This window comes from Mastigoproctus giganteus, chromosome 4 (assembly GCF_048544385.1).
Source record: "Mastigoproctus giganteus isolate SK-2022 chromosome 4, ASM4854438v1, whole genome shotgun sequence".
In the NCBI taxonomy this organism is placed as follows: domain Eukaryota; kingdom Metazoa; phylum Arthropoda; class Arachnida; order Uropygi; family Thelyphonidae; genus Mastigoproctus; species Mastigoproctus giganteus.
The window spans coordinates 84,225,475-84,251,912 of record NC_143578.1 but is presented as its reverse complement, the minus strand read 5'-3'; the positions used below and the strand labels follow the sequence as shown (position 1 = coordinate 84,251,912).

At 38.1% G+C, this 26,438-nt stretch overlaps 1 protein-coding gene across 3 annotated transcripts in view; it reads left to right on the top strand.

Moving 5' to 3' along the window:
• The window catches only part of Hcf (Host cell factor), a 722,783-nt gene that overhangs the window by 243,818 nt on the left and 452,527 nt on the right, over positions 1 to 26,438 (top strand). For all 3 annotated transcript variants that reach the window (XM_090372788.1, XM_090372787.1, XM_090372786.1), the window contains exon 6: positions 8,983 to 9,128. In XM_090372788.1, coding sequence (XP_090228914.1) covers positions 8,983 to 9,128 — 146 coding nt within the window. The remainder of the gene's footprint in view (positions 1 to 8,982; positions 9,129 to 26,438) is intronic.

Below are 26,438 nucleotides of genomic sequence, written 5' to 3'. Positions count from 1 at the left end.
CCCCCACAGCATTACCACCCAACAGTAAAGTCACCGATCCTTCACCGCTTTGAAGCCTGGCATGTTTTTTTCTTCTTTCAATATGAAACTTCTTTTAGGCATTTGTTTCCAAAAAAGTCCTGTTTCATCTATGTTAAAAACTTGTTGATAAGTATAACACCCCTGTTCAATAACTTTAAAAAGTTCTTTTTTGAAAGTTTTGGCTCCTTGATCTGCACTTGCGGCTTCTCCCTGGATTTTAAATCAATTGAACCAGCCCCTACTAGCTTTAAATGGTTCCAGATGTTCACTAAAAAGGCCTCTGTGGTCAGGAAATCTATCCATAATTGATGCCGCCAACTCTGACCAATTATAACTTTAAACATAGATAAAATTAAATTACAAATAAAATAAATAAATAAAATACATAAAATCAACTGTAAAATATAATATAATTTAAAATATAATAAACCATATGAATATATTAAAATAATAAAAATATTATACATTAAAATCGTTAAACCCGTACTACTCTACATCTGAAGCTTTCGGCAGCATCTGCTGCCTTTCTCAACATAAGTAGTGCTGCATCAACAATTCATTATAAAGTACTAAGCCTTCCCAGCAGACCCAGGGCGCACTATGGTACCTGCGCATGCTCCATTTCCTGTATATCAGCACTGGAAGTGGCTCGGGTCTGTACAACCTTAAAACGCTCAACCCTATCCAGGATAACAGTCTCAAAGTTTACATTAATCGTACACCCCCTTATCCCTATTCAGGCTATGATCGCCCAAGGAACAATTCCTCAGGCTCTCCAGCCACTTCCGATTCCAGAAACCCCTCTACCTTATCTGTAATTATTACAGCTCCTTCGGCTGTTATCCCATGCCCGGTTTCCCAGGCATGTTCTGCCACACCCGACCCAGAGATATTAGCCAATCTAAGCGCCCTGCTATGTTCCCCCAATCTATCGTGAAATCTGCACTTAGTCTCACCTACATAACATCCCCCACAATCCAGACGTTGAATTTTGTGTCAACACTTTTGACACAAAATCCACTGTTGTCAACTCCCACAACAGGGTCTTAACTGCTGCCATCACCGTGTGCAGCTTCCTACCTGGAAGCGGCACACATCGTATTTGGTACGACCGTAAGTGCAGGCTATTGGTTGCGAAACGCCCGGATAGTAGGGAATGTATGCGGTGGAGCCAAATACCCCCTCCTCCCTCTGAGTACCATGTCCACAACAACCTTCAATCACGTTCCGAGGGTATCCACATCTCACAAGGTCGACCATGACCCGTTTAATTTCTTCTTCCCTATCTTCCGAGGTAGAGCAGTGCGACCAAGCCCTGCTCGTTAAAGCCCTAACTACACTCTTCTTATGACCTCCAGTCTGGGCAGAGCCAAAATGAGTATACTGGGCCAGACACAACTCCTTCCTAAACACTCTTGTTTTTAATTGTCGGCCAACCCTGTAATTCCAGACATCCAAAAATGGCAGTTCCCCCCCCCCACTCAACCTCGGTGGTAAACTTTATAAAGGGGAACCACTATTATGCCAATTGAGAACCTCTGGCCCACATCCCTTACGTAGTATAGCAAACGTATTGTATACATACCTCTTCCACTTTCTGTGGGGATGTTACGTAGGTGAGACTAAGCGCAGATTACGCGATAGATTGGGGGACCATAGCAGGGCGCTTAGATTGGCTAATGTCTCGGGGTCGGCTGTGGCAGAACATGCCTGGGAGACTTGGCATGGGATAACAGCCAAAGGAGTTGTAATTACGCATAAGGTAGAGGGTTTCTGGAACTGGAAGTGGCTGGAGAGCCTGAGGATTTGTTCCTTGGGTGATCATAGCCCGAATAGGGATAAGGGTTGTAGGATTAATGTAATGTTTGAGACCGTTATTCTGGATAGGGATGATAAGGTCGTACAACCCTGAGCCACTTCTAGTGCGGATATACAGGAAATAGATCATGCGCAGGTACCATAGTGCGCCCTGGGTCTGCTGGGAAGGCTTAGTACTTTATAATGAATTGTTGATGCAATCCTACTTATGTTGAGAAACGCAGCAGGTGCTTCCGGAAGCTTCAGTTTTAGAGTAGTACGGGTTTAACGCTTTTAATGCATAATTTTTTTATTATTTTCATATGTTCATATGATTTATTATACAGCAGGCCCCCGTTATAACGCGGTTCACTTTACGTTTATTCGCTATAACGCTGTTCTTATATTATAACCCATATCTAAATATAACGCTGTCACAGATCACTATAACGCTCTTTTACAGATTGCATTTTTGCATATTTAACGAAATCGTTTCATTTGATGGAGTCGATAGCTTGAAAATGAATACCAAAACAGCATTAAAACGTTTCCTGCCCCGACTTGAGAAAATTTTCCACATTCAGTGAAATTATCTTGCACCCTAATTTAATTACAGTACAGTGACTTGTTACGTAATTTCAAAATCAACATTTTAAAAAAGGATCAAGTATATTGCTTGTAATATTTGTGTTATATGCATTTATCCGAAGTCTAGTCATCACTCAGTACAGTATTAGACATTGTGCGTAATGGACAGTTTACTTGAACATTGTATCATAATTAATGCAACCAACGCAGTTACATTTTCGAAGAGTTAATAATGGCCAATAAGAATGAAAAAGCAACAACGTCTGAGAGCAGTACGAAGATTATAAATGTAAGAAAAAGACTGAATTTGAAAATTAAATTAGACATTTTGAAGCGAATCGATTTCGTTCAACGACAAGCAGATGTGTGCCATAATTTAGGACCGGCAAGTTTAACTATAAGAACAATTATAAAAAAATAATTAATTTTAGCAGCAGGAAAGATAGCTGTTCCACTGCAAGCAACTAGGGCTAGGCTAACTATTAAGATTGTAATGGAAAGACGTTAACTAATTTTATTGAAGATAATATCCAATGCAGAATTCAGTTAAGTTAAATATTACAAAAAGAGAGAGAGAGAGAGAGAGAGAGAGATTAGCCAATATGATGATCTGAAGAAAACTCACCTAAAAAAAAAAAAAAAAAAAATTGGAACCATTTAAAACTGGTAAGGGCTGGTTGAATAGATTTAAAATCTAGGGAGAAGCCGCAAGTGCAGATCAAGGAACTGAAACTTTCAAAAAAGAACTTGTTAAAATTATTGAAGAGAGGTATTGTGTGTTATACTTCTGAACAAGTTTATAACATAGATGAAGCAGGACTTTTGTGGAAACGAATGTCTAAAAGAAGTTTTATATTGAAAGAAGAAAAAAAACATGCCAGGTTTCTAAGCGGGCGAAGGATCACGTGAATTTATTGTTGGGTGGTAACGCTGCAGGGGATTTAAAATTAATATCCCTTTTAGTCTCTTGATTTTTAAGGAGTCCTTATGTGCTGTAACGTAATAACTAGATCGTATGTATAGCTTAGCTTAAATTTTTCAGCACTCACCTCATGGTAATCCACTTAGTTAGTGGAAAGTTTTACCACATACATAGTGGTTATAAGATTCTAATATCTTACGGGGATTATGGATTTAAAAACTAAGTTATGGGCTTTAAAAATTTTGCTAAGAAAGGAAAGTGCACCTTCCATTCCATGGTTGCCTAATTAAATTAAATTAAATGAGACGATTTCGAAAATTGTCTTCAGTTAGCTATAGTGTGGGGGGGAGAGAGCGCGCGAATGTGTTATATATGGGTTGGGTTCCCGAAATGCATTTCAGTGCATATGGAAACTTAATACGTGCTAAATTCCAAATGATTTCTTTTTGTTTAATACGTTAAGTGATGTATGGCGCTAAAACCACTCAATGATGAGGGCTTCGTTTTGAAGGATTTTATAGCTGGAGTTTAATTTGACTACTGTGATGGCTGAATCGATGAGTGGGTTATGATTATAAGATTGGATGTGTTGTGTTAGTTCTGTACTTGCTAAATTAGATTTGAAGCTATTAAAGTGGTAGTATGCATGTGTGTTGGAAATTTTTGATGTCCCAAATTTTGCTGTTGTACTGCCTATGTAACATGCTTAACAATCTGATTGCATCTGATCAAATATATAATGTTGTTATGATCTTGTGTCCCATATTCTTGTGTTGTCTTGTATGAATTGAATTTGGAACTTAATTTGTTATAAGATGTGAATATTAATTTGATATCTGTATTCTTAAAAATCTATTTGAAGTCTTCTAGCATATTGTTGATGGTATGGGAGGGCGATAAGGGGTTTATCTATCTTATTCTTATTCACGTGGTTATTAATTTTGCTTGGGTTATTAATGTTATTATGGACTTTGGTGATGGTTTCTTTTATTAGTTGTAATGGTATTTTCTGTCGAAGAATTTTTTTGGTGAGGTATTGCAATTCTACAGATAGGTCTGTTTGTGTGTGACTGTATTTTACAGCGTTGTATATCTGGTTGTATAGAACTGCTTTTTTTATGTATAGAGGATAGTAATGTAAGAATTTACTTGTATGTGTGTTCTTTCTGTATATTTTGGTGTCTAAAGATGTACTTATTTTGTATATAGTGAGGTTTAGAAAATTAATTTTATTATCGGTTTCTACTTCGAGGGTAAATTTGAGTCTTTCATGTGTTGTATTAAACGTGTTCAGTAAAGTATCGATGGTGGTTCTGTTGCCTATTAAGAGGACGTCATCTGCATATCTCGTGTATAGTTTAATTCCTGGGGGAAATGGTTGGAGTATTCTTTCTTCAATAGAAGCGAGGTAGATTTCGGATAAAGGGGCAGAGATACCGAGGCCCATGGGAAAGCTTAAAATATGTTCGTAAATGTTATTTTGGAATTTAAATTGTTTGGCGTCAATTTTAGAACTCACATCAAAGTAACAGTGATGTGAGTTCTAAAATGTCATTAATATTAAGTCGGTACGTTTTGTCAAAGTGTGTCTTTAATTAATAGTTCTTTAAGAGCCCTATACACATTTGTGTATAGGGAGACGACGTCGAAGGTCGCGAGAATATCGTTTTTCAGATATTGTGATGGAAGTTATACGTTCATGTGCTTGTTTAGTATTGTAGACCGAAATCTTTGGCAAAGGATGCAAAGAAAAACAGCAATTACTTATGTAAACTCTAGAAGGAAGGGGACAAATCAAATTGGACCACTTAACATAGATGGTTCAACTATTGATGATCCTGCTCAAGTAGTTGGTAAACGGAATGAGCATTTTGCACCTACATTCACACACGGGGAATTATTCCAGGAGGGGAATGCCAGAAGTTTATCAAACTCTAACAGGGAGCTAAGTGATTTTGGGCTGCCAGAGCAGGTCATGGAGTTTTGTCAATGATATATAGGAATTTTGCTAGCAGAGACAAGGAGGTAATTATCCCTTTATATAAGGCAGTGGTCAGGCGACACCTTGAGTATTGCATACAGGTCTGGAGGCCTCATTTTAGAAAGGATGTAGAGTTTCTAGAACTAGTAGAGGGAAGGGCAACAAGATTGCTGAGAGAAATGAAGGGGTGTGCTTTTGAAGAAAGGCTTAAGTTCTGCAAGTTACAGCATCTGTAGACTAGGCACTTGCAAGGTGATCTGATTGAGTGTATAAGGCCTTAAATGGTTCAATGCAACAGGATAGTTCCGCTTGCTCAGACTAAGAACCTGAGTGGGTATAGATTCAAATTGAGGAAAGGCAGTTGTAGAATAGATGTGCAGAAGTTTGACTTTAGCCAGTAGGTAGTTGAATGCTGGAACAGAACAGACTTCTATCTGTTGTTATGGAAGTTGATAGCTTAAATAAATTTAAGGCTGAACTAGACGAACATTTGGAGTGACTGGATGGGTGAAATCGGAAGGGTTTTTTTTTTTTTTTTTTTGGCTGATACTGTATAAGCTTGCTTTCTTGCATCATATATCTCAACTAATGCTAAATGCTAATCAAAGGGTAATGACTATCCTACCAAAGGAATAATTTACTCCTATTGCCTGCTATTTATTGAGTTCTCAAAAACCTGCAGAGCAAACTCAGTCATCTGCAAATCTAATATCAGCACTTCCTAATGGTTCACCACTACCACTTCCAAAATCCAGTGATAAAAACTGCAGAAAATTCAAGTGCCAATGGTAGTACAGGAAACAATGGAAGTCCATCTTAAAGTGTTACCTCACAACTCAGCTTGGAGGGATATTTTGAAGATGTCCTATAAACACGCAGGTGCAAAAGGTAATGTATTTGCCATCAGAGCCAGAAGAAATAGTGGATCTGCTCATCTCTTCTTCCTTTATTATCCAGTCAATCAGCCTTACATTCTCAAAAAAAAAAAAAAAAAAAAAAAATATATATATATATATATATATATGTGCGTATATATCAAAAATTCACTTAATTTGATCTGAAAGGGTTTTATCTATACATTTTTATTAAACATGCCTTCACCATGCAAAAGTTAAAAAGAACTTGTGCTGATTCTTACTAAGGAAAGTACTGTTTGACCAGATGAAATTAATTATGAAATGATTAAATACCTTTAATCAAAATTTATGGATCACCTGCTCTTCCTATATAATAGAATATTTCTTGAAGAGCAGTTTCTGGATGCTTATTACAAGGCAATTGTACCTGTCTTCACTAATCCAGGGAAGGATCCAGTGTGCTAGTTTTTTTAAGCAAAATCTTGAAGATAATGGCCAACATTTGCTATTTAGAAGCAGATGACCTCCTCTCCAGCATTCAGTGCAATTTTTTTCCAAAAGAATAGGTCCACCTTGGACCATTTAACTAATTTGGAAACATTCATACAGATGTTTTCCTAAAGCGAAAGAACCTGTGTCTGTGTTCTTTGATATTGAAAAGGCATAAGTCACAACTTGGAGATTTGATATTTTAGCAAATGTTTATAGCCGAAGTCACCTCCCTGTTTTTATTAAAAAAGTTTTATCTCATTAGTCTTTCAAGTTCACATGGGAACCACTTTCAGTCCTGCAAAGAGGAGGGAACACCTCAAGGATCAGTTTCTAAGTGTTACTCTTTTTGCCATTGAATTGAATTCCCTAACAATCTCCAAAACAGTGCACTCATGTTGCATGCCATTGACTGCTTTAACTCTTATACAATGGCTAATATCCCCAGGTTCTTGCTACAAAAGACTAATAGCATACATATGTGTTGCACAATGTAATCTTCATCCTGAAACCTGAACTGAGGCTTGCACAATATGCTATTCCAGTAGTACCTTAGACCAGATTATTGAGGTTTGTATTTGATAGAAAGTCAGCCTTTCTACTTCATATCTGTCAGCTACATACAAGATGCTTGCATATTCTCTTTGCGATATATCTTTTTGTGCTCTGCAACTCTTTCATGCATTTGTGTGACTAATCTGGATTATGGGTCCCAGGTATATGCTTCTGCTAAATACTTTATACTCCAACAGCTGTATCCACCATATGGCAATTCATATTGCTACTGAAGTATTTCACACATCTCCTTTCCAGAGCCTGTATGTTGAACCATTGTTATTACTTCATCGGATTTCAGTTTTAAAGTATATTGTTCTCTACAATGTACTTTAAAACTGAAATTCCTTCCAGACCATCCCACGTGGACATCTGTTTTTGAGCTGGTGTTTGAGTATTGGAAAAATCATTATTACACCCATCACACCATACTGCCAACCATCCATTTAGTATATATATATATATATCCAAGAGATACTCGGAGACTTGCATATCACAATAGACAAGGTGCCACCTTATCAAGGCACTTCCATCCTGGTGTGCTCTTGTTTGAGCTTGTGACTTCTCCATTAATAACTAGGGGATGGCTGACACTCCCACCTTTCTACTTGCAGTTATACTCAGCAAAGCCAAACATTCTGACTTCTTGTTAGTTTATGCAGATAGTTTGAAGTCAGAAGTGGCTGTGGAATTTGTGGCTGTCTTACCAGACATTACAATATCTGAACCGATCCTTCTCCCCCCATCCCCACCCGAATGCAGCATATTCACTTTTGAGTTGCACACTATAGCACTAGCCTTGGATCATATATAGAACCACCACCTTTGAAATATATTATATATAGAGATTTTCTAAGTTCATTGCAGGCCTTATGAATGATCCATTCATTTCCCTGGACACCAGAGGAGGCTCTATTACCTTTTGGAATCAGAATTTGATATTTGCTTCTACTGGATTTTCAGCCACATTGGGATCAGGAAGAATTATTTGGCCGATTTGAATTTATATCAGCACTGAAATTTTGGAACGTTCAAGCAGTTGCTTTTGATATTTCTGAAGGTTTTGATTGTGTTTGGCATAAAGGTCTTCTAAATAAGTTAAAATATCTTATGGCCTGCTGCTTGTTTTTAGCAGTTGGGTATCCAGTTTTAACTCTGAACATTCACTATAGGTGATCTGTCTTCTAATTTCTCCAATATTGCTGGTGTTCCCCAAGGTTCTGTACTTTCTCCCACTCTTTTCCTCTTGTATATCAGTGATCTTCATGCATTGACTGAAAATCCTATCGTTTTTTTCTGATGATAACATGCCACATCCCATTTTCCAGTTTAAAAAACCTTACCCTTCACAAACAGACCCAACTTCTTGAATATCCATTCCACAATTGTTCTGGATGATGTAGCAGATTGATTTAATTCCGTTAGTGTACTGTGCAGCTAAGAAGTTTCTTTTATTTGTCATGATATCTGAATAGCTGCTGGCAGTAGCACTATATATTAATTCAGTGGTCTTGAGAAATAAGTATTTTCATACTGAAAATCTATCTTTGATTGCTAATTTATACTAGTATAATTATGAGCCGTAGATTTAGAATGATCTGTGCTAAACAGAGTTAATTTTGGTTACTTTCCATTTAACTAATTAAAAAGGAAAGAAAAAAAAAATGTCACTTGTTATGTGATATGAAACTCAATTCAGATCACCTTAACACAGTAGAAAATTTTACTTGGAAAGAAAAATAAACATCTATATTTTTATTCTTTCTATTTAGAAACAATGGAATGGGAACCACTTACAACAGACTTATTTGAAGATTGTATTCCCAGAGCTCGTGCTGGTCACTGTTCAGTAGCAATAAATACGCGTCTCTATATTTGGAGTGGCAGGGATGGCTACAGGAAAGCTTGGAATAATCAGGTAAGTAAAAAAATTTCTACAGTTTCTGATTTGTGTTTTAAAAGAACAAATGGTGGCCACACAGAATCAGATTGTCTGTGGAAGAATTGCAAAACACTTGCATTCATATACTGATAAAGTAATAAAGGGGTAAGCTATTATTCACTGGTTAGTTTTGACCCCTTCAAAGTAGTTTCCTGTAGAATAGTGCACTGCTAGCATTGCCTTCTGCTGAAAGCAGAGCACTCTTAATTCATTTTGAGTTTACTTTCAGCATTGCCACAATACTGTCATAATTATCATCAAATCTCCATATTTTGAGCTACAGTTTCATCTTGGAGAATTCACTCAAAGCCAATTCGTGGAGCATGGAGGGTTGGGAACCACAGCAAAGTTGGTCGTTGTCAAAAGTTGCACTATAGACAGCTGTCTATTGACAACACCCCCCCCCCCCTCAAGTTAGTGCTTTTGATTGAAAATTTGACCTGCAGGAACCAGTTCTTGATGAACAATACCTCCACTGATTTAAAAAAAAAAAAAAAGAAAAAAAAAAGCCAACATGCTATTTACGTTAAACTTGACCTGCCTTACTGTTTTGCTTGTTTCTGGATTATAATATAAACTCTGCTTCCCTCTGCCATTATGTGAAATTAAGCCTTCAACTTTTCTTAAGTATTCCAGCAGGTCTTGGCCCATAGAAACAGGGTTCTTTATGTTCATTTTAGAAACTGTGTGATGATGTATGGAATTTATATATTCCATTAAAATGTAATGATCATTCCATAACATAGGCCTCACATCCCAGCCATATCATAGCTGGAAACTTTGGATTTGTTGTGGAGAACATCTTTTTGATTTGATTCCTTCTCTTTCTCACCATTGTAGCCTAATTTTTCCTCTTTTACACACACACACACACACATGCAATACAACACAATTCAGAATTTGCTAAAATTCTGACTCCTTTTTTGTTAAAGAATTGTATTATGATCTCTGTGTGACTGCATAATTTCACCATACTTGTGCATGTGGTGTTAATGTAACTAACAGTGTTCTTTATTAAGATGCCAAAGAAATATGATGTAAAACTTAAGAAGACATTGTTGTGTGCACAACATTTTCCATGTATTTTAAAATCTGGAAGAAGTAACATAAATTAATTAAAAAAAAAAAAAAAAAAGTTGAAAGGAAAACTCCAATAAAATTATCTCCCATATCCCACCTACTCTATGTAGGTGTGATTTTTAAATTTCAAGTAGGAGGAAACAGTGTGCTCAAACAATTTAAACAATAAGCATAAAGACTAGAGTACATTATCTCTGCTGTTGTGTGTTTAGTGAATTTGTTTGGGTATTTACTTCACTGTTTTCTTTAGTTTTTTAGGTAATTTAGGACTGCTTTTTCTGCTTCTTTACAATGTTATAAAAGTATTGAAGTCATGTTAAACTTTATCAGCGGCTTCTATTGTGAATTCTTGTCACTTTAATCATTATTTTCTGCATTAGGCCCAGTGTACTGAGCTAATTACATTAATTACATATTTTTTAACTTCGCTCCCACAATTTCCCATTGCCACAAAAGGCTTTTCATTTGTAAATATCGATGCAAAATAACTGTTGAGTTCATCTGCAACGGCAGCTGGTGTATTTATTACTATCCCCTTTCCCTTACGTAAAGGTCCGATCTGGTTTGTCCTGCTCTTCTTGGCATTTATATATGTGAAAAATTCTTTATCCCCCCTCCCCCTCCCCTCTTTTGCTCTGTTTGTTAGTGATTTCTCATAAACTGCCTTTGCCTGTCGAACCTTTTCTGTGGCTCTATTACACATCACCTTGTAGCTGTTATAGGCTTCAGTACTTTTTATTGCTCTGTAACCTTTCCATGCCACCTTTTTCTGCTCAAGTAATGCGGGAACTTCACTATTCATCCAACTTGGAACCCCTCTCGTGGAGTATTTTTTTAATGGTATATACGCATTCAAGGCATCTGTGATTAATGTTTTAAAAGCGTACCACAGTTCAATTGTATTCATTCTCTGTGCTATATCTACCCAGTTAAGAGGCCATGTAATACGTTAAGGCATTGTAATTTCCTTTTCTGAAATTAAAACCCATTCCTTTGCCTTTTACTTCCGCTACCTCTCTCGTCATCATCCACCGTAGAACTCCGTGATCACTTCCTGCTACTGGTTCCTCTACTGTCAGCCCTGTTATGTCATCTGATTCATCTGTTAATCAGATGAAAGTTTTAAAATATATGAAGAGTTGCTGGTTGATAGACATGTCCATTATTATGGAAGATGTTGGGGCAAGTTCTATGGGACAATAACCAGAAAGGTGGATATTACAAATTTTCATGTGGAGGAAAGCGATCAGCGGAATAAGGGAATGAGAAAAGGCAATGCAGATCAACTGGAGCCGTCCTATCTGGAGATTTCTTGGCATTGATATTGTTCAGGGATTTTCTTATGGCTTCCATCAGAAGAAGAAGGTATGAATTTAATGGGAAGTATTTAATTTAATGGAAATAGAGGTGGAATGTAACAGAAGTGAAAGTGTGGAATTGGCAGAAGTTGCAGTGAATAGCTCTGGTAGTGGACAAGAAGAAAGTTTCCTACCATTATTCTTTTCAAAATCAAGTACATTTATTAATAGCTTGTTTATAACTGTTGGAAATTTTGGTGAAAAAATTAAGTTGAAGATTTGGATCTAATTCCATGGCGATGTGCCATATTCTTATTGTAAACAACTTAGTACATTTATAGAAAATCCATGATTTTCTATAAATGCATAAAATATTTGAATGCTTCATACCAGTAAATAAATATTTGAATGCTTCATACCAGTAAATAAATATTTATGCTAACATTGTTAAATATATACGTAAGTAATACAGTAAATTGGCAAAAACCATTCTTAGCTTTAGGTAAAAAGATTGATGATGAAATTATTTGGAGAAACTTAATTTTTGGAAGGAGAGTCTTTATCCATAACTTCTGCAAGTTCAGGTGTGGTTGAAGCTGAAGATACATGTGTCAAATTCCAATCATGGCCTCTTTCTGTAAAAAACTATCCATACTTGTCTGTGTAACCTTTTTCCTGCTTGTTAACAGCCTCTTGAAGTAAGACTTGACAGTATCTTCATATGGGAAATTCAGATAATCTGTTTGGTGTATGGAGGGATGTTTTTCAGCCAATATGTTCATCTGGTTTCACTGATATTGAATTTCCATGACTTTTGCATTTGTCATATGATCATCCTACTCTCTTTCCTCTTCTTCACTTTCATGTTTGAACACAGGTACTAAGTGTTGCAAGTTTTTGGTGGTGATGTCCCTTCATGAAACTGAACCAAGTCATCAACACACTCTTCATCTAAAATAAGCCCTGAGTTGACCAAGTGAGAAGATTTGTTGATCAGTATTAGCCTGATCTTCAAAGTTTCGATGGATGGCTGGTGCAGAGGTTTCCAAGTAGCATTCAGGTGACAAACTGAGACTTCTTGCCATGTTCCAACAATATTTCTTACAACCTCCAGGTTGTTGATATTTTTCTTCCAAGATTCTTTCAGTGTCATTACCATCACCACGTGATGTTACTTTATGGCATTTCCTAAGTACATTCTTCCTAGCCTCTTGAAGTTGTATGTCAATTTCTGATTTATAGCTGGATTAGAGAAGTGGTATTGGCTGACAAGAACACCACTCTGATGAAATCAAATTTGAATTCAAGAAGCAGCAAAACCTTCAATACCAGCTTGTAGATTCACAGCAGGACCAAAAATTTCAAGTGCCTATTCAGTAAATAGCTGCTTGGCCATTCATGCGTTAGGTTGGACTTACAGTAGCTTCTCAATTCAGTCTGGTAAATTTTGTTGTTGCAGGCATTTTCAGAATGACATAAAATCGTGGACTTTTAATTTAAAACCATCATTTTAAGTTGTCATTAGCACCAAGAAAGAAAACTGAGCTCAAGAAAGCAGCTTCATACATAGTATGTAGGCATCTTTTGGAAAAAGATGCCAAGGAGATCCTCGTTTTCCAAAAGAGGATAGTCTCATCCATATTGAACTCTGTGAGCAAAATAGCCTTGTTCTTTCAACAACCCACAAAACTCAGCCTTAAATCTGTATGCTGCTTCTTCATCTACACTTGCAATTTCACCACACCTAGCTACACTTTTAACTTCGAATCTCTTTTTAAAATTTTTAAACCATCCCTTACTACACACACTCACATTTGTGCATCAGACAACACAGCGGCAATCTCCAAGGCAGAATATGTGGTCCCGCAGGAGGTGGTTAATGTTGATGACTCCATTGTCAGGGAAGCATCTCTTTCTACATTGGGTAGAAAGAGATGTTGTGCGGCGCCTCCGTAGCCAGGTGGGAAGGAGCAGCAGTGCATAGCACATGCTTCTTGATTAGACCAGGGTTCGAGCCAGTCACCACCAAATACGGAGGATGTGGAAAGGTCAGGTAATGACCACCACATATTCACGGAGCAATATGGCATTAGTTGCTAATGCTCCTAAAATCCAAATAACAAACAACAGATGTTGTGCAAGGAGAATAAGAGGAATAGGACCAATGTATGCCAGTGGAAAAATCAGATGACATTGTAGAGCACATATCATGTTTTAAGGGCACAAATGGTGATATTGTTGTGTACACTGGCAGTAATGATATTATTAAGAGTAGGAGATTTTAGATTTGTACAGAAAAATGTTTGTAAAAAAAAAGTCAAAAAAAGAGCTAGGATTGAATGTGAAAGTGTCTGCAATTCTGCCCAGATATGATAGGAGTATATGTTGAGAGCCTTGTCAAACAATTCAGCCCTGGAGAGATTGTGCAAGGCTCATAGGGTAGAATTTTTCTCAGCATGACCTGTGATTTTTAATAGGACAGACTGTTTTTAACAGGGATGGGATACTTTTGAATAGAAGGAGTGCAAGAATATTTGCTGATGCTATCAAGGCAGTGATAGCAGGATAGGAAAACTGGTATCTTGGAGGATACACAAACTAATAACTTAATTAGAACAATAGGGAGAGGCAAAAGTGAATTTGCACTGCCTGAAAAGCAATGTGTCTGGGACTTCAGGCCCTGCTGTGAGTCACCAGAACAAATAAATACATGAGCTGTGTTAAGGTAACTAAGAGTAAGATCACGTGCATGTATACTTGCATATGCACTAATGCCAGGGGAATTGTAAATAAATTTGAAGTACTCATTAAGTTATCAAATGCAGACATTGTAGGAATAGTGGAAATATGATGCCATTCAGACATAAACGATGCTGAATTTGAATATGGGGAGAACAAGGTATACAGGAAGAACAGACAGAGCAGAAGAGGGTGGAGGGAATATGCTCTTAGTTAAGATGCATATTATATCTAAGGCAGTGCATTAAGTTGACATGGGTGACAACTTAATGCAGAGCTCACTCCTGAGCATCAGGCAACAAAGCGGCAATCTCCATGGCAGAATGCACTGGTCCCAAAGGAACTAGTTATTGTTTGTGACTCTATTGTCAGGGAGATGGGGAATATATTGTGTAAAAAGGATAGACGGAACAGGACCAGGGTATGTCTGCCAGGGGCAAAAGTTGATGATGTTGTAAAGCATATATCATCTTTTATGGGCACGAAAGGTGATATTGTTGTACACATTGTCACTAATGACATTAAGAGTAGGAGATCTGCAGATTTACTTAACAAGTACAGGTCAATGTTGCAAAAAAGTCATGAGTCAGGGTTAAATTTGAAAGTGTCTGCAATTCTGCCCAGTCACGATAGGAGGGAGTACATGATGAGAGCCTTGTCAATCAATTCTGCCCTGGAGGGAATGTGCAAGGCTTAAGGGGTAGAATTTTTTTCAGCGTGGTCTGTGCTTGTTAACAGGAGAGACTGCTTCTACAGGGATTGGATACACTTAAATAGAAAGGATGCAAGAATATTTGCTGATGCTATCGAGGCAGTGTTAGGTGGGTCAGAAAACTGCCGGCTTGGGGGGATTTCCAAACTAAAAGATTAAAAGTAGCTGCAGGCAGAGGTGAAAGTGAAGGTGATTCTTGGACAACTTCTATTAGAATAAGTAGCGACCTGGAGCGAGAGGTGCTAGGGATTTCAGGGACTGATGGCAGTCATTGTGAAACCGGTGGGTATATGGGATGTGCCAGGGTAACTAGGAATAGGAATTGGTGCATGTATACCAATGCTAGAAGTATAGTAAATAAATTTGATGAATTTGAAGTGTTGGTCAAGACATCAAAGGTGGATATTGTTGGGATATCAGAGACGTGGTGTCACACTGATATTAGGAATGCAGAATTGGAATTTGTGGAGTACAATATGTACAGAAAGGATAGACCGGATAGGAAGGGAGGAGGTGTCATGCTGTTAATTAAGAAAAACATAAAATCAAAAGAAGTGCATCCAGTTGATATAGATGAACAGTGCACTGTTGAGTCAGTTTGGTGTGACATAAGCACTGCGAAAGCAAAAATAAGAGTAGGAGTGTGTTATAGGCGTAATGACTCGAATGAGTACAATGAACAGTTGTACAGAGAAATAGAGTGGGCTAGTAAATCAGAATGTCTTATAGTGGAGGATTTTAACTTCCCAGATATTGACTGGAACTTGTGGGTTGGTCACTCACACACTAGTAAGACTTTTGTGAATTTATTGGATAACTGTTTTCTGCAGCAGCGTGTTCGAGAGACAACCAGAGATGGTAATACTCTTGATCTGGTTATCAGCAGTGATCATTCATGTATTAAGAATTTGCAGATAAAGGTACCATTAGGTGGCAGTGATCACAGTGTACCAATGTGGGATTTACTTAAAGATATAATTACCATCAGGGGTATAGGAAAGGGTTTTTGCTTCCGTAAAGGTGAGTATAGTGGTCTCAGACAATTTTTAAATTCTGTACAGTGGGATCAACTGATGATGTTACCAAAAGTAAATTCTAAGTGGAAAGCATTCAAGGAATTAATCGTGGAAGATACTAAAAATTTCATACCTATTAAGAAATATTGTTCAAGGGTTAGGCCTAAATGGTTATCAAATGAACTAATGAGACTCATGACAGAGAAGAAAAATGCGTGGGATGGATATAAATTATCAAGCGACTCAGAAGCCTATGTCAGATATAAGCTAGTCTGTAATCAGGTCATAAAGGAGGTTAGGCAGGCAAATTACGAGAAATCTTTGGCAAAGGATGCTAAGAAAAACAGCAAGGATTTCTTTACTTATATGAACTCTAAAAGGAAGGGGATGAATCTGATTGGTCCACTTAATATCAATGGTTCGATTGTTGATGATCCTGCTCAGAGAGCAAACAAATTGAATGAGTATTTTATAATGAATTTGTACTTTATAATGAATTGTTGATGCAATCCTACTTATGTTGAGAAACGCAGCAGGTGCTTCCGGAAGCTTCAGTTTTAGAGTAGTACGGGTTTAACGCTTTTAATGCATACTTTTTTTATTATTTTCATATGTTCATATGATTTATTATACAGCAGGCCCCCGTTATAACGCGGTTCACTTTACGTTTATTCGCTATAACGCTGTTCTTATATTATAACCCATATCTAAATATAACGTATAACGCTGTTCTTATATTATAACCCATATCTAAATATAACTAAATATATATTATAACCCATATCTAAAATGCGTGGGATGGATATAAATTATCAAGCGACTCAGAAGCCTATGTCAGATATAAGCTAGTCTGTAATCAGGTCATAAAGGAGGTTAGGCAGGCAAATTACGAGAAATCTTTGGCAAAGGATGCTAAGAAAAACAGCAAGGATTTCTTTACTTATATGAACTCTAAAAGGAAGGGGATGAATCTGATTGGTCCACTTAATATCAATGGTTCGATTGTTGATGATCCTGCTCAGAGAGCAAACAAATTGAATGAGTATTTTGCATCTACATTCACACATGAGGAGTTATTAAGGTTTGAAAATGGCAGAGGGTTATCAAAATGTAGCAGGGTGCTTAATGATTTTGTAATAACTGAGAGCAAAGGGGAGGAGAAATTGTTGAAGTTAAACATAAGAAATGCACCTGGGGTGGATGGGATCTATCCAGCTATATTAAAGGAGGCAGCAAAGCAACTAAGCAAACCCTTAGCCATAATTATGAGAGTATCCTTGGACTCATCCCCATGGACTGGAGATGTTCAAATGTATCCCCAATTCACAAAGGGGAATCAAAGGGTGACACGAGTAATTACAGATCGATTAGTTTAACTTCTGTTTCGGGTAAAATAATGGAGTCACTGGTTAAAGATGCATTGGAGGATCATCTAGACAAGACTGCAGCAATAATTCAGACACAGCTTGGGTTTGTTAAGGGAAAGTCTTGTCTGACAAATTTGATAGGATATCATGATGTGGTTAGAAAGGAACTGGATGCAAAAAATAATTTTGATATCATATATTTGGATTTCAGGAAAGCTTTTGACACTGTTGCGCATGGAAGACTATTGTACAAATCGGAGCAGAATGCTATTAAAGGTAAGTTGATACAATGGATAAAAGGATGGTTGAGTTGGGAAAGACAGAGGGTGGTAATCAGTGGGTACTGCTCTTCGTGGACTAATGTTATTAGTGGAGTCCCACAGGGTTCAGTGTTAGGTCCGCTGTTGTTTTGTATGTTTTTCAATGATATTGATGAAGGTATATCAGGCTTAGTGTTGAAGTTTGCAGATGATACAAAAGTTGGCAGATTGTTAATGACAGTAATGGCAGTGTGCTACTGCAACAGGATCTTGAAAATTTGGGTAGATGGGCTAAGAAGTGGCAACTAAAATTTAACCTTGACAAATGCTAAGTACTGCATATGGGTAGAAGTAACCCCAGAGAAACGTACCAACTGTGTAGTACTACACTTAAGGTGGTAGAAAATAAAAAAGACCTGGGAGTAATTGTGCAGTCAAATATGAAGTTTTCTGAGTAATGCTGACAGGCTGCCAGGGCAGGTCATCGGATTTTGTCAATGATATATAGGAATTTTGCTAGCAGGGAAAAGGAGGTGATTGTCACTATGTATAAGGCAATGGTCAGGCCACGCCTTGAGTACTGCGTACAGGTCTGGAGGCCTCATTTTAGGAAGGATGTAGATTTGCTTGAGCGTGTACAGAGAAGGGCAACAAGATTGGTGAGGGGAATGAAGGGATCCCCTTACCAAGAGATGCTTAAGTTCTGCAAATTGTAGTGGCTGGAGAACTGGCACCCATGCGGTGATCTGATTTGAGGTGTATAAGGCCTTGAATGGGCTGAGCATGCTGAATTCTGATGAGATCCTTCCACTTGTTCAGATTACGAACCTAAGGGGACTTAAATTCAAATTAAGAAAACACAGATGTAAAATAGATGTGCTGAAATTTGCCATTAGCCAGCGGGTGGTTAATTGCTGGAACAAACTTCCATTTGTCATTGTGGAAGTTGATAGGTTAAATAAATTTAAGGAGGAACTGGACAATCATATAGAGGAAATGTTTGTGTGGATTTTTTTTTTTTTTGGCTGATGCTGTTTAAGCTCATACACTTGCTTTCTTGCATTATATGCCACTACTACTACTATTTAGCTTCCAGTTATAACTTTGTGTTCTTCTGGTGTAAAAGCACTCAAAATAACCAGTTTGTCGGTTCTAGTGTTAATAACTAATGAAAATTTAGGTAGTGGTACCCATTTTATTTAATATTACCAAGTTATTCACTTGTCTATAAATTCGTTGATGTATTATTTTGATGTTCAGGTGAAACCAAAACCATTTGGAGGGAATGATGTGAGTTTTTTTTTGGCTTATGCTGGATAAGCTCATACACTTGCTTTCTTGCATCACATGCCACTACTACTACAACAAGTGCAATGTTGTATCAGTTTGGTGAGATATAAGCACTGGGAAAACAAAATTGGGAGAAGGAGTGTGTTGTAAGCCTAACAACTGTGGCAAGGATACTGAACAGCTATATAGTGAAAGAGGATGAGCCAGCAAATCGGAATGTCTTATAATAGGGGGTGATTTTATCTTTGCCGATGTGGACTTGAATTTGTGGATTGGTCATTCACATACTGGCAAGACCTTTGGATTTCTTGGATGACTACAGGCATGTTAGAGAGGCAAAAAGAGGAAACAGTACTCTTGATCTGGTTATCAGCAGTGATTCTTCATGCATTAAGAATCTGCAAGTAAAGACCCACTGGGCAGTAGAGAAACAGTGTACTAATGTGGAATTTAATTAAAGACAACTACTGTCAAGGGTAAAGGCTTTTGCTTTTGTAAGGGTGGCTACAGGGTTCTCAGACAATTCTTTAAATATTGTGCAGCGGAACCAACTTGTGATGTTACCAACAGTAAATTCTAAATGGGAAATATTCAGGAAAGTTATCAAAGAAGCTACCAGGCTTTATATACCAATGAAGAAATACTGTTCAAGGCTTAAACCTAAATGGATGTCAGCTGAACTATTGAGACATGTGCAGAGAAGAAAGTAATAACTGTATTACCTGATAATCTATATGCATAGGTGCATATAGATTATCAGGTGATACAGAAGTCTATGGTAGATATAAATTAGTCTGTAATAAAGTCACAAAAGAGGTTAGGCAAGCTAAGGCAGATTATGAGATGTCTCTAGCAAAGAATGCAAAGAAAAGCAGCAAAGACTTCTTGCTTATATTAATAGTAGAAGGAAGGGATTGAATCACATTGGCCACTTGGTCTCTGGGTTAACTGCCGATGATCCTGCTCAGGTTGCAGACAAATTGAATAGGAATTTTGCATTTACATTCACTTGTGGGGAATTCTTTAGGGAAGGGGATTCCAGAAGTTTATCAAACTCGAACAAGAAGCTAAATAACTTTGTCATAACTGAAAGTAAAGTGGAAGGGGAAATTGTTGAAGATGGACATAAAAATGGCACCTGGTATGGATGGAATCTATCCAGTTATATTAAGGGAGGCAGCACAAGAGGTAAACAAAATATTAGCCATAATTATGAGGGCATCTTTAGATTCACGGGAGGTTCCTATGGACAGTAGATGTATGAATGTACCCCCAATTTCTGAAGTGGGGGATCAAAAAGCAATGCGAATAATTACAGACCTGTTAGCTTAATGTCTTTTCCAGAGAAAATAATGAAATGACTAGTTAAGGAAGTATGCAAGACCATCTAGACAGGAATTCAGTTATACTGCAGGTGCAGCATGGGTTTTTTCTTCAGTGCTGGGCCTGTTGTTTTCATGTCACTAGCCGACAAAAAAAATTTTTTTGTCATGTCCCTGAAATGAAAATGTGATTCTGGTGGAACTTAGTGCGCTGATTCTGAAAAATCACCATGAAAAGTCTATCTCATCTACATCACAAAATGTGCCAATGTTTAATGTTAAAATAAAGGGATATATGTATAATTCAAGTTAGTAATACAAGTGTAAAAAAATATTATACGTTCTCTTTAACTTCGGAAAATATATCAGAAATCATAGCAAAATTGTTATATTTCAATAATATATAATCAGCATATATAATTGTCTTTAAAAATGTTTGCTTCTATGGGATTTTCTCTTGTGTTCCTGCTTACTCTCCCTCACAATGAACCAGCTCTAATCCCCCATCGTCACAGGATCTCAGTGACCATGGTACTGCTCTTCCATCATGGAAATATGATGAAATTGCTCCCCTTATTCACCACTCACATCTCCCAGATTTTTGGGGGGAAATGTGAGGTGTGAATGGAGAAAATGAATTTTCAACGACATTTCACAGCCCCTGTATTTGTAGCACTTGAGTAAATTAGACACCAACATTTCATAGTTTTCTTCTTTCCTATTACCCAAAAAAAACCATGTACTACCATCTTAAATGATTGCCAAGCTGCCAATTCAACCTCCTTTAACTGGGTTTCAAAAAAATTCTTTCAGGAGTTACCTATTTTGGGGTCCTACGAAAATTCCTTCCATAAATTTGGCAAATCTTAAATTAGGAAACACCTCAAGTATGCAAGTCCATTACCTTCTTTATCTAGTCCTTTCACAAAATTTTTCATCATTGTAAATTTGATGTGCAGTGGTTCAAGAAGAACCTTGTTTGATTGGAATATATTTTATATTACATTGTCCTGGTATGAACAATACCAGGACAATGTAATGTAATGTAATGTTGCACATTACATTACATTATATCGTCGCAGTGTTGCACAACATGATGATCTTTTGTTGCACGGCTGTCCTACAAAGACAAACAATAACATTTTGTGAAATCCCATGAAAACCAACAAGCAAACCAATAAGCTTAAGATCACTGCATAAGTTCCAACCTTAATCCTGGTATATTATACTAAACTGGTATAATGAACGGATCCTCTTATCAAGAAAGGCTTAAGTTCTGGAAATTTCAGCATCTGTAGATTAGGCAACTGCAAGGTGATCTGATTGAGCTGTATAATGCCTTGAATGGTTTGAGCAGGTTAGAAGCTGATGGGATTTTTCCTCTTACTCAGATTATAAACCTGAGGGGTGCATAAACTCAAATTGTAGAATAGATGTGTGGAAATTTGCCTTTAGCCAACGGGTGTTTAATTGCTGGAACAAACTTCCATCTGTGGTTGTGGAAGGAAGTTGATAGCTTAAATTAATTCAAGGAGCAGCTGGACAAACTTTTAGAGGGAATGGTTGTGTTAAATTGTTTTTTTTTTTGCTGTTATTACTACTCTATTATTACTACTACTACTTAGTCATCCCCTGAATTAAATCAAGGTATCCACTTCCATAACAACAGATGGAAGTTTGTTCCAGCAATTAACCACCCGCTGAATTAAGGAAAACTTCCACACATCTATTCTACAATCATCATTTCTCAATTTGAATTTGTGTGTGTGTTTAATCTGTGCAAGAGCAAGAATGGCATCATCATTGAGCTTGGTCAATCCATTCAAAGCCTTAAACACTTTAATCATATCAACTTGCAGGTGCCTAGTGTTCAGATGATACAATTTGCAGAACTGAAGCCTTTTTTGTTAAGCGTACCCTTTCGTTTCCTCACCAATCTGCTTGCTGTTCTCTCTACCCATTCCAGCAGCTCTACATCCTCCACACCTGTATACAGTACTGAAGGTGTTGACCGACCATTTCCTTATACAATGAGGTAAGGGGTAATCACCTCCTTATCCTCATTAGCAAAATTCCTGTATATCATTGTGACTCGATTAGAGACTAATCTACCATAGATGGCTGTATCACCTGATGATTTTTATGCATCTTTTATGCATTTTTATTTTCTGCCATGAGTCACATTAGTTTATCTCATATCCATTTAGCTAAATCTTGAACAATATTTCTTAGTTGATATGAAAAGCCTAGTAACCTCCATGTTTAACCCTCTGAATGCTTCCTATTTAGAATTTGCTGATGGTAGCTTCATCACCAGTTGGTCCCACTGTACAGAATTTAAAAACTTTCTGAGACTAATGTAGTCACCTTTAAGAAAGAAAAAAAAAGCCACTTTCCTTTACCCTTCATGGTAGTTACATCTTTAAGTAAATTTCACATCAATACACTGTGATCACTGCCACCTAGTGGTTCTTCTATCTGCAGATTCTTACCGTATGAAAAATCATTGCTGAATAATCAGATCAAGAGTATCACTCTTTTGTTTCTTTCCTAACATGCAACTGTAGAAAACAGCCATCCAATTAATCTGCAAAAGTATTGCTAATGTGTGAGTAACCAAACCTCAAGTTCCAGTCATTATCTGAAAAATTAAATTGTCTATTATAAGATATTCTTAATTACTGGCTTACTCTGTTTCTGTGTGCAGTTGTTTGTTATTCTCACTAGAGTCATTAGAACTATAACACTCCTCATTTTTCCTTTCCCAGTCACACCAAACTGATTGAACATTGCACTGGCCACCATACCAACTGAATGGACTGCTTTAGATTTTATTTGATTCTTAGTTAAAAGCATAACCCCATCCTACCCATCCTGTCTGTCCTTTCTGCATTCAGTAAGGACAGACAGGATGGGTCAAATCACCCGATATTCAAATTCACATGCCGGGAGATCAGCATGCCAGGGTAGAAAGGGTCGCTTTGGTGTTTGGGCAACCTTGTCTACCTTGATATTAAGTTCATTGAGTAGCTCTTGGAGACGAATACCAAAAGGACGATTGGCAGTCTTACGGGTATTGTACAAATTTTCCCATCGTGGCTCAAAAACGAATTGCCACGTTGGATGGTCTGGCAGGGATTTCAGTTTTAAAGCGTACTTTAAAGACAACTGCTTACGTCGAAGCGATAACGGTGGTTCGTTTGCTTCGACGTATAAACTCTGGACAGGAGATGTTCGAAATGCTCCAGTAGCGATACGTAGAGCCTGATGATGGACAGGGTCCAGCCATCGAAGGGCACTGTCTCTGGCTGAAGAATATACTTGGGACCCATAATCTAATTTGGATCGCACAAGTGCACGGTAAAGCCGTAGAAGGGTGCATCGGTCTACACCCCAAGATAAAGAGGAAAGTGAGCGGAGCATATTAAGGCCTTTTGTGCACTTTGTGCGGAGTTGACGAATATGATCCAAAAAGGTCAGTTTTTTATCGAATATGAGTCCCAAGAATTTTGTGTTCGCTGCTACTGGAATAGCATTTTGTCCAAGCCTTAATTCAGGTTCAGGATGAAGATTACGCTTGCGACAAAAGTGTACGCAAACTGTCTTCTCCGGCGAGAACCTGAAGCCATTAGCAAGTGCCCAGGAATTCAGACTATCAATGGCTTTCTGCAGTTGTCTTTCAATAACACTCATGTTGCACGACTGACAAAAAATGCTAAAGTCATCAACATAGAGGGCACTGTTTACAGTTGGAGGAAGTTGTTCTGTGATGGAATTTATTTTGATGGCAAAAAGCGTGACACTTAATACTGATCCTTGTGGTAGTAGTAGTGGCATGTGATGAAAGAAAGCAAATGTATGAGCTTATGCAGCATCAGCCAAAAAAAAAAATCACACCATTCCCTCCAAATGCCTGCCCAGTTCCTCCTTAAATTTATTCAAGCTATCAACTTCCACAACGACAGATGGAAGTTTGTTCCAGCAATTAACCGCCCGCTGGCTAAAGGCAAATTTCCGCACATCTATTCTACATCTCTCTTTTCTTAATTTGAATTTATGCCCCCTTAGGTTCGTAATCTGAACAAGTGGAAGGATCCCATCCCATCAGAATTCAGCGTGCTCAATCCATTCAAGGCCTTATATACCTCAATCAGATCACCGCGCAGGTGCCTAGTCTCCAGCCACTGCAATTTGCAGAACTTACGCCTCTCTTGGTAAGAGGATCCCTTCATTCCCATCACCAATCTTGTTGCCCTTCTCTGTACCCGCTCAAGTAAATCTACATCCTTCCTAAAATGAGGTCTCCAGACCTGTACGCAGTACTCAAGGCGTGGCCTGACCATTGCCTTATACAGAGGGATAATCACCTCCTTTTCTCTGCTAACAAAATTCCTATATATCATTGACAAAACCCCACGACCTGCCCTGGAAGCCTGTCTGCATTGCTCAGAGAACTTCATATCTGACTGCACAATTACTCCCAGGTCTTTTTCATTTTCTACCACCTTAAGTGTAGTACCACACAGTTGGTACGTTTCTCTGGGGTTATTTCTACCCATATGCAGTACTTTGCATTTGTCAAGGTTAAACTTCAGTTGCCACTTCTTAGCCCATCTGCCCAAATTATCTAGATCCTGTTGCAGTAGCAGACTGCCATTACTGTCATTAACAATAATCTACTTCCTCCTCTTGGCTAAAGGAGGGAGAGAGTGAGGATCCCACACGAACTTGGAACGATCGATTGGCTAAAAAGTTTTGAATAAAAAAGGGGAGATGCCCTCTAAGGCCTAGGCTATGTAAATCTTTTAAAATGCCAAATCTCCAAGTTGTGTCATACGCTTTTTCCATGTCAAATAACACCGACACCAAGTGTTCGCGTTTTAGGAAAGCATCCCGGATGTATGCTTCCAGTCTAATAAGATGGTCCAAAGTGGACCGGTTCCTTCGGAAGCCACACTGGATGTTGGAGAGAAGGTCATTTGATTCGAGATACCATATTAAACGAGAATTAACCATTCTCTCCAGGATTTTGCACAGACAGCTAGTCAGAGCAATAGGACGATAATTGGTGGTGACTTTTGGATCCTTTCCTGGCTTAAGAAAGGCAAGAACGATTGCCTTTCGCCAGGAGTCCGGAAACTGCCCTTCAGTAAAGATTCTGTTATACAGAAGGAGCAGACAATCCATAGATTTTGGTTAAAGATGTTTAATCATTTCATAATGGATGCCATCTGGTCCAACGGCACTTGCTTTGAAAAGAGCGAGGGTTCTTTTCAGTTCCTGAATAGTGAAATCCCCGTTGTAGGGATAAATGCTCTTAGATTTAAAGTTAAGTGCCTGTTTTTCGATTTTATATTTCAGGACCAGGAACTCTGGGGAATACGAAGATGTTGCAGAGATGTTAGAGAATGTTTCCCCAAGAGAATTGGCTATTGTAGCTCGAACTGCAATAGTGCATCCATCATAATATAGGATTGAAGAAGGGTGGGATGTATATTTTCCCTTCATTTTCCGGATTTTATCCCAGACTACCTTAGAGTTGGTAGACTGGTTAATAGATGATGTAAAACGGATCCACGATTCCTTTTGACTCTGACGACGGGTGTAGCGTGCTTTGGCTCGTGCACGTTTGAAGGCTATAAGGTTGTTCGTGGTAGGATATCGGCGAAATATCCCCCACGCTTTGTTTTGAGCCTTTTTTGCTGCTGTGCATTGTGAATTCCACCAAGGTTTGGGAAATGGTGGAAACCGGGCAGATGTTTTTGGAACAGCATTCACAGCTGCTTGGACAATATTTTCTGTGATGTACTTAACTGCATCATTGATAGGCTCTTGACTGACCGTGCTAAGATCAAAAATTGCCTGATGTTGGAAGGCAGTCCAGTCAGCCTGATCAATCTTCCACCGTGGTAACCTGAAGGGAAGACATGGTCTCCCACTGTGTAACGAGGTTATCACAGGGAAGTGATCACTCCCGTATGGATTCTCCTCCACTTCCCAAGTGAGTGAAGGGAGTAGAGAAGGGGAGCAGATAGAGAGATCAATGGCAGAAAAAGTACGGGTAGGCATGTGGAAGAAGGTGTTTTTTCCAGTATTTAGAAGGGAGAGGTCATTGTCATTGAGCATACGCTCTATGACTCGTCCCCTTCCGTTGATGTTAGCACTACCCCACAGGGAGGGGTAGTGCTAACGTTGTTCATTA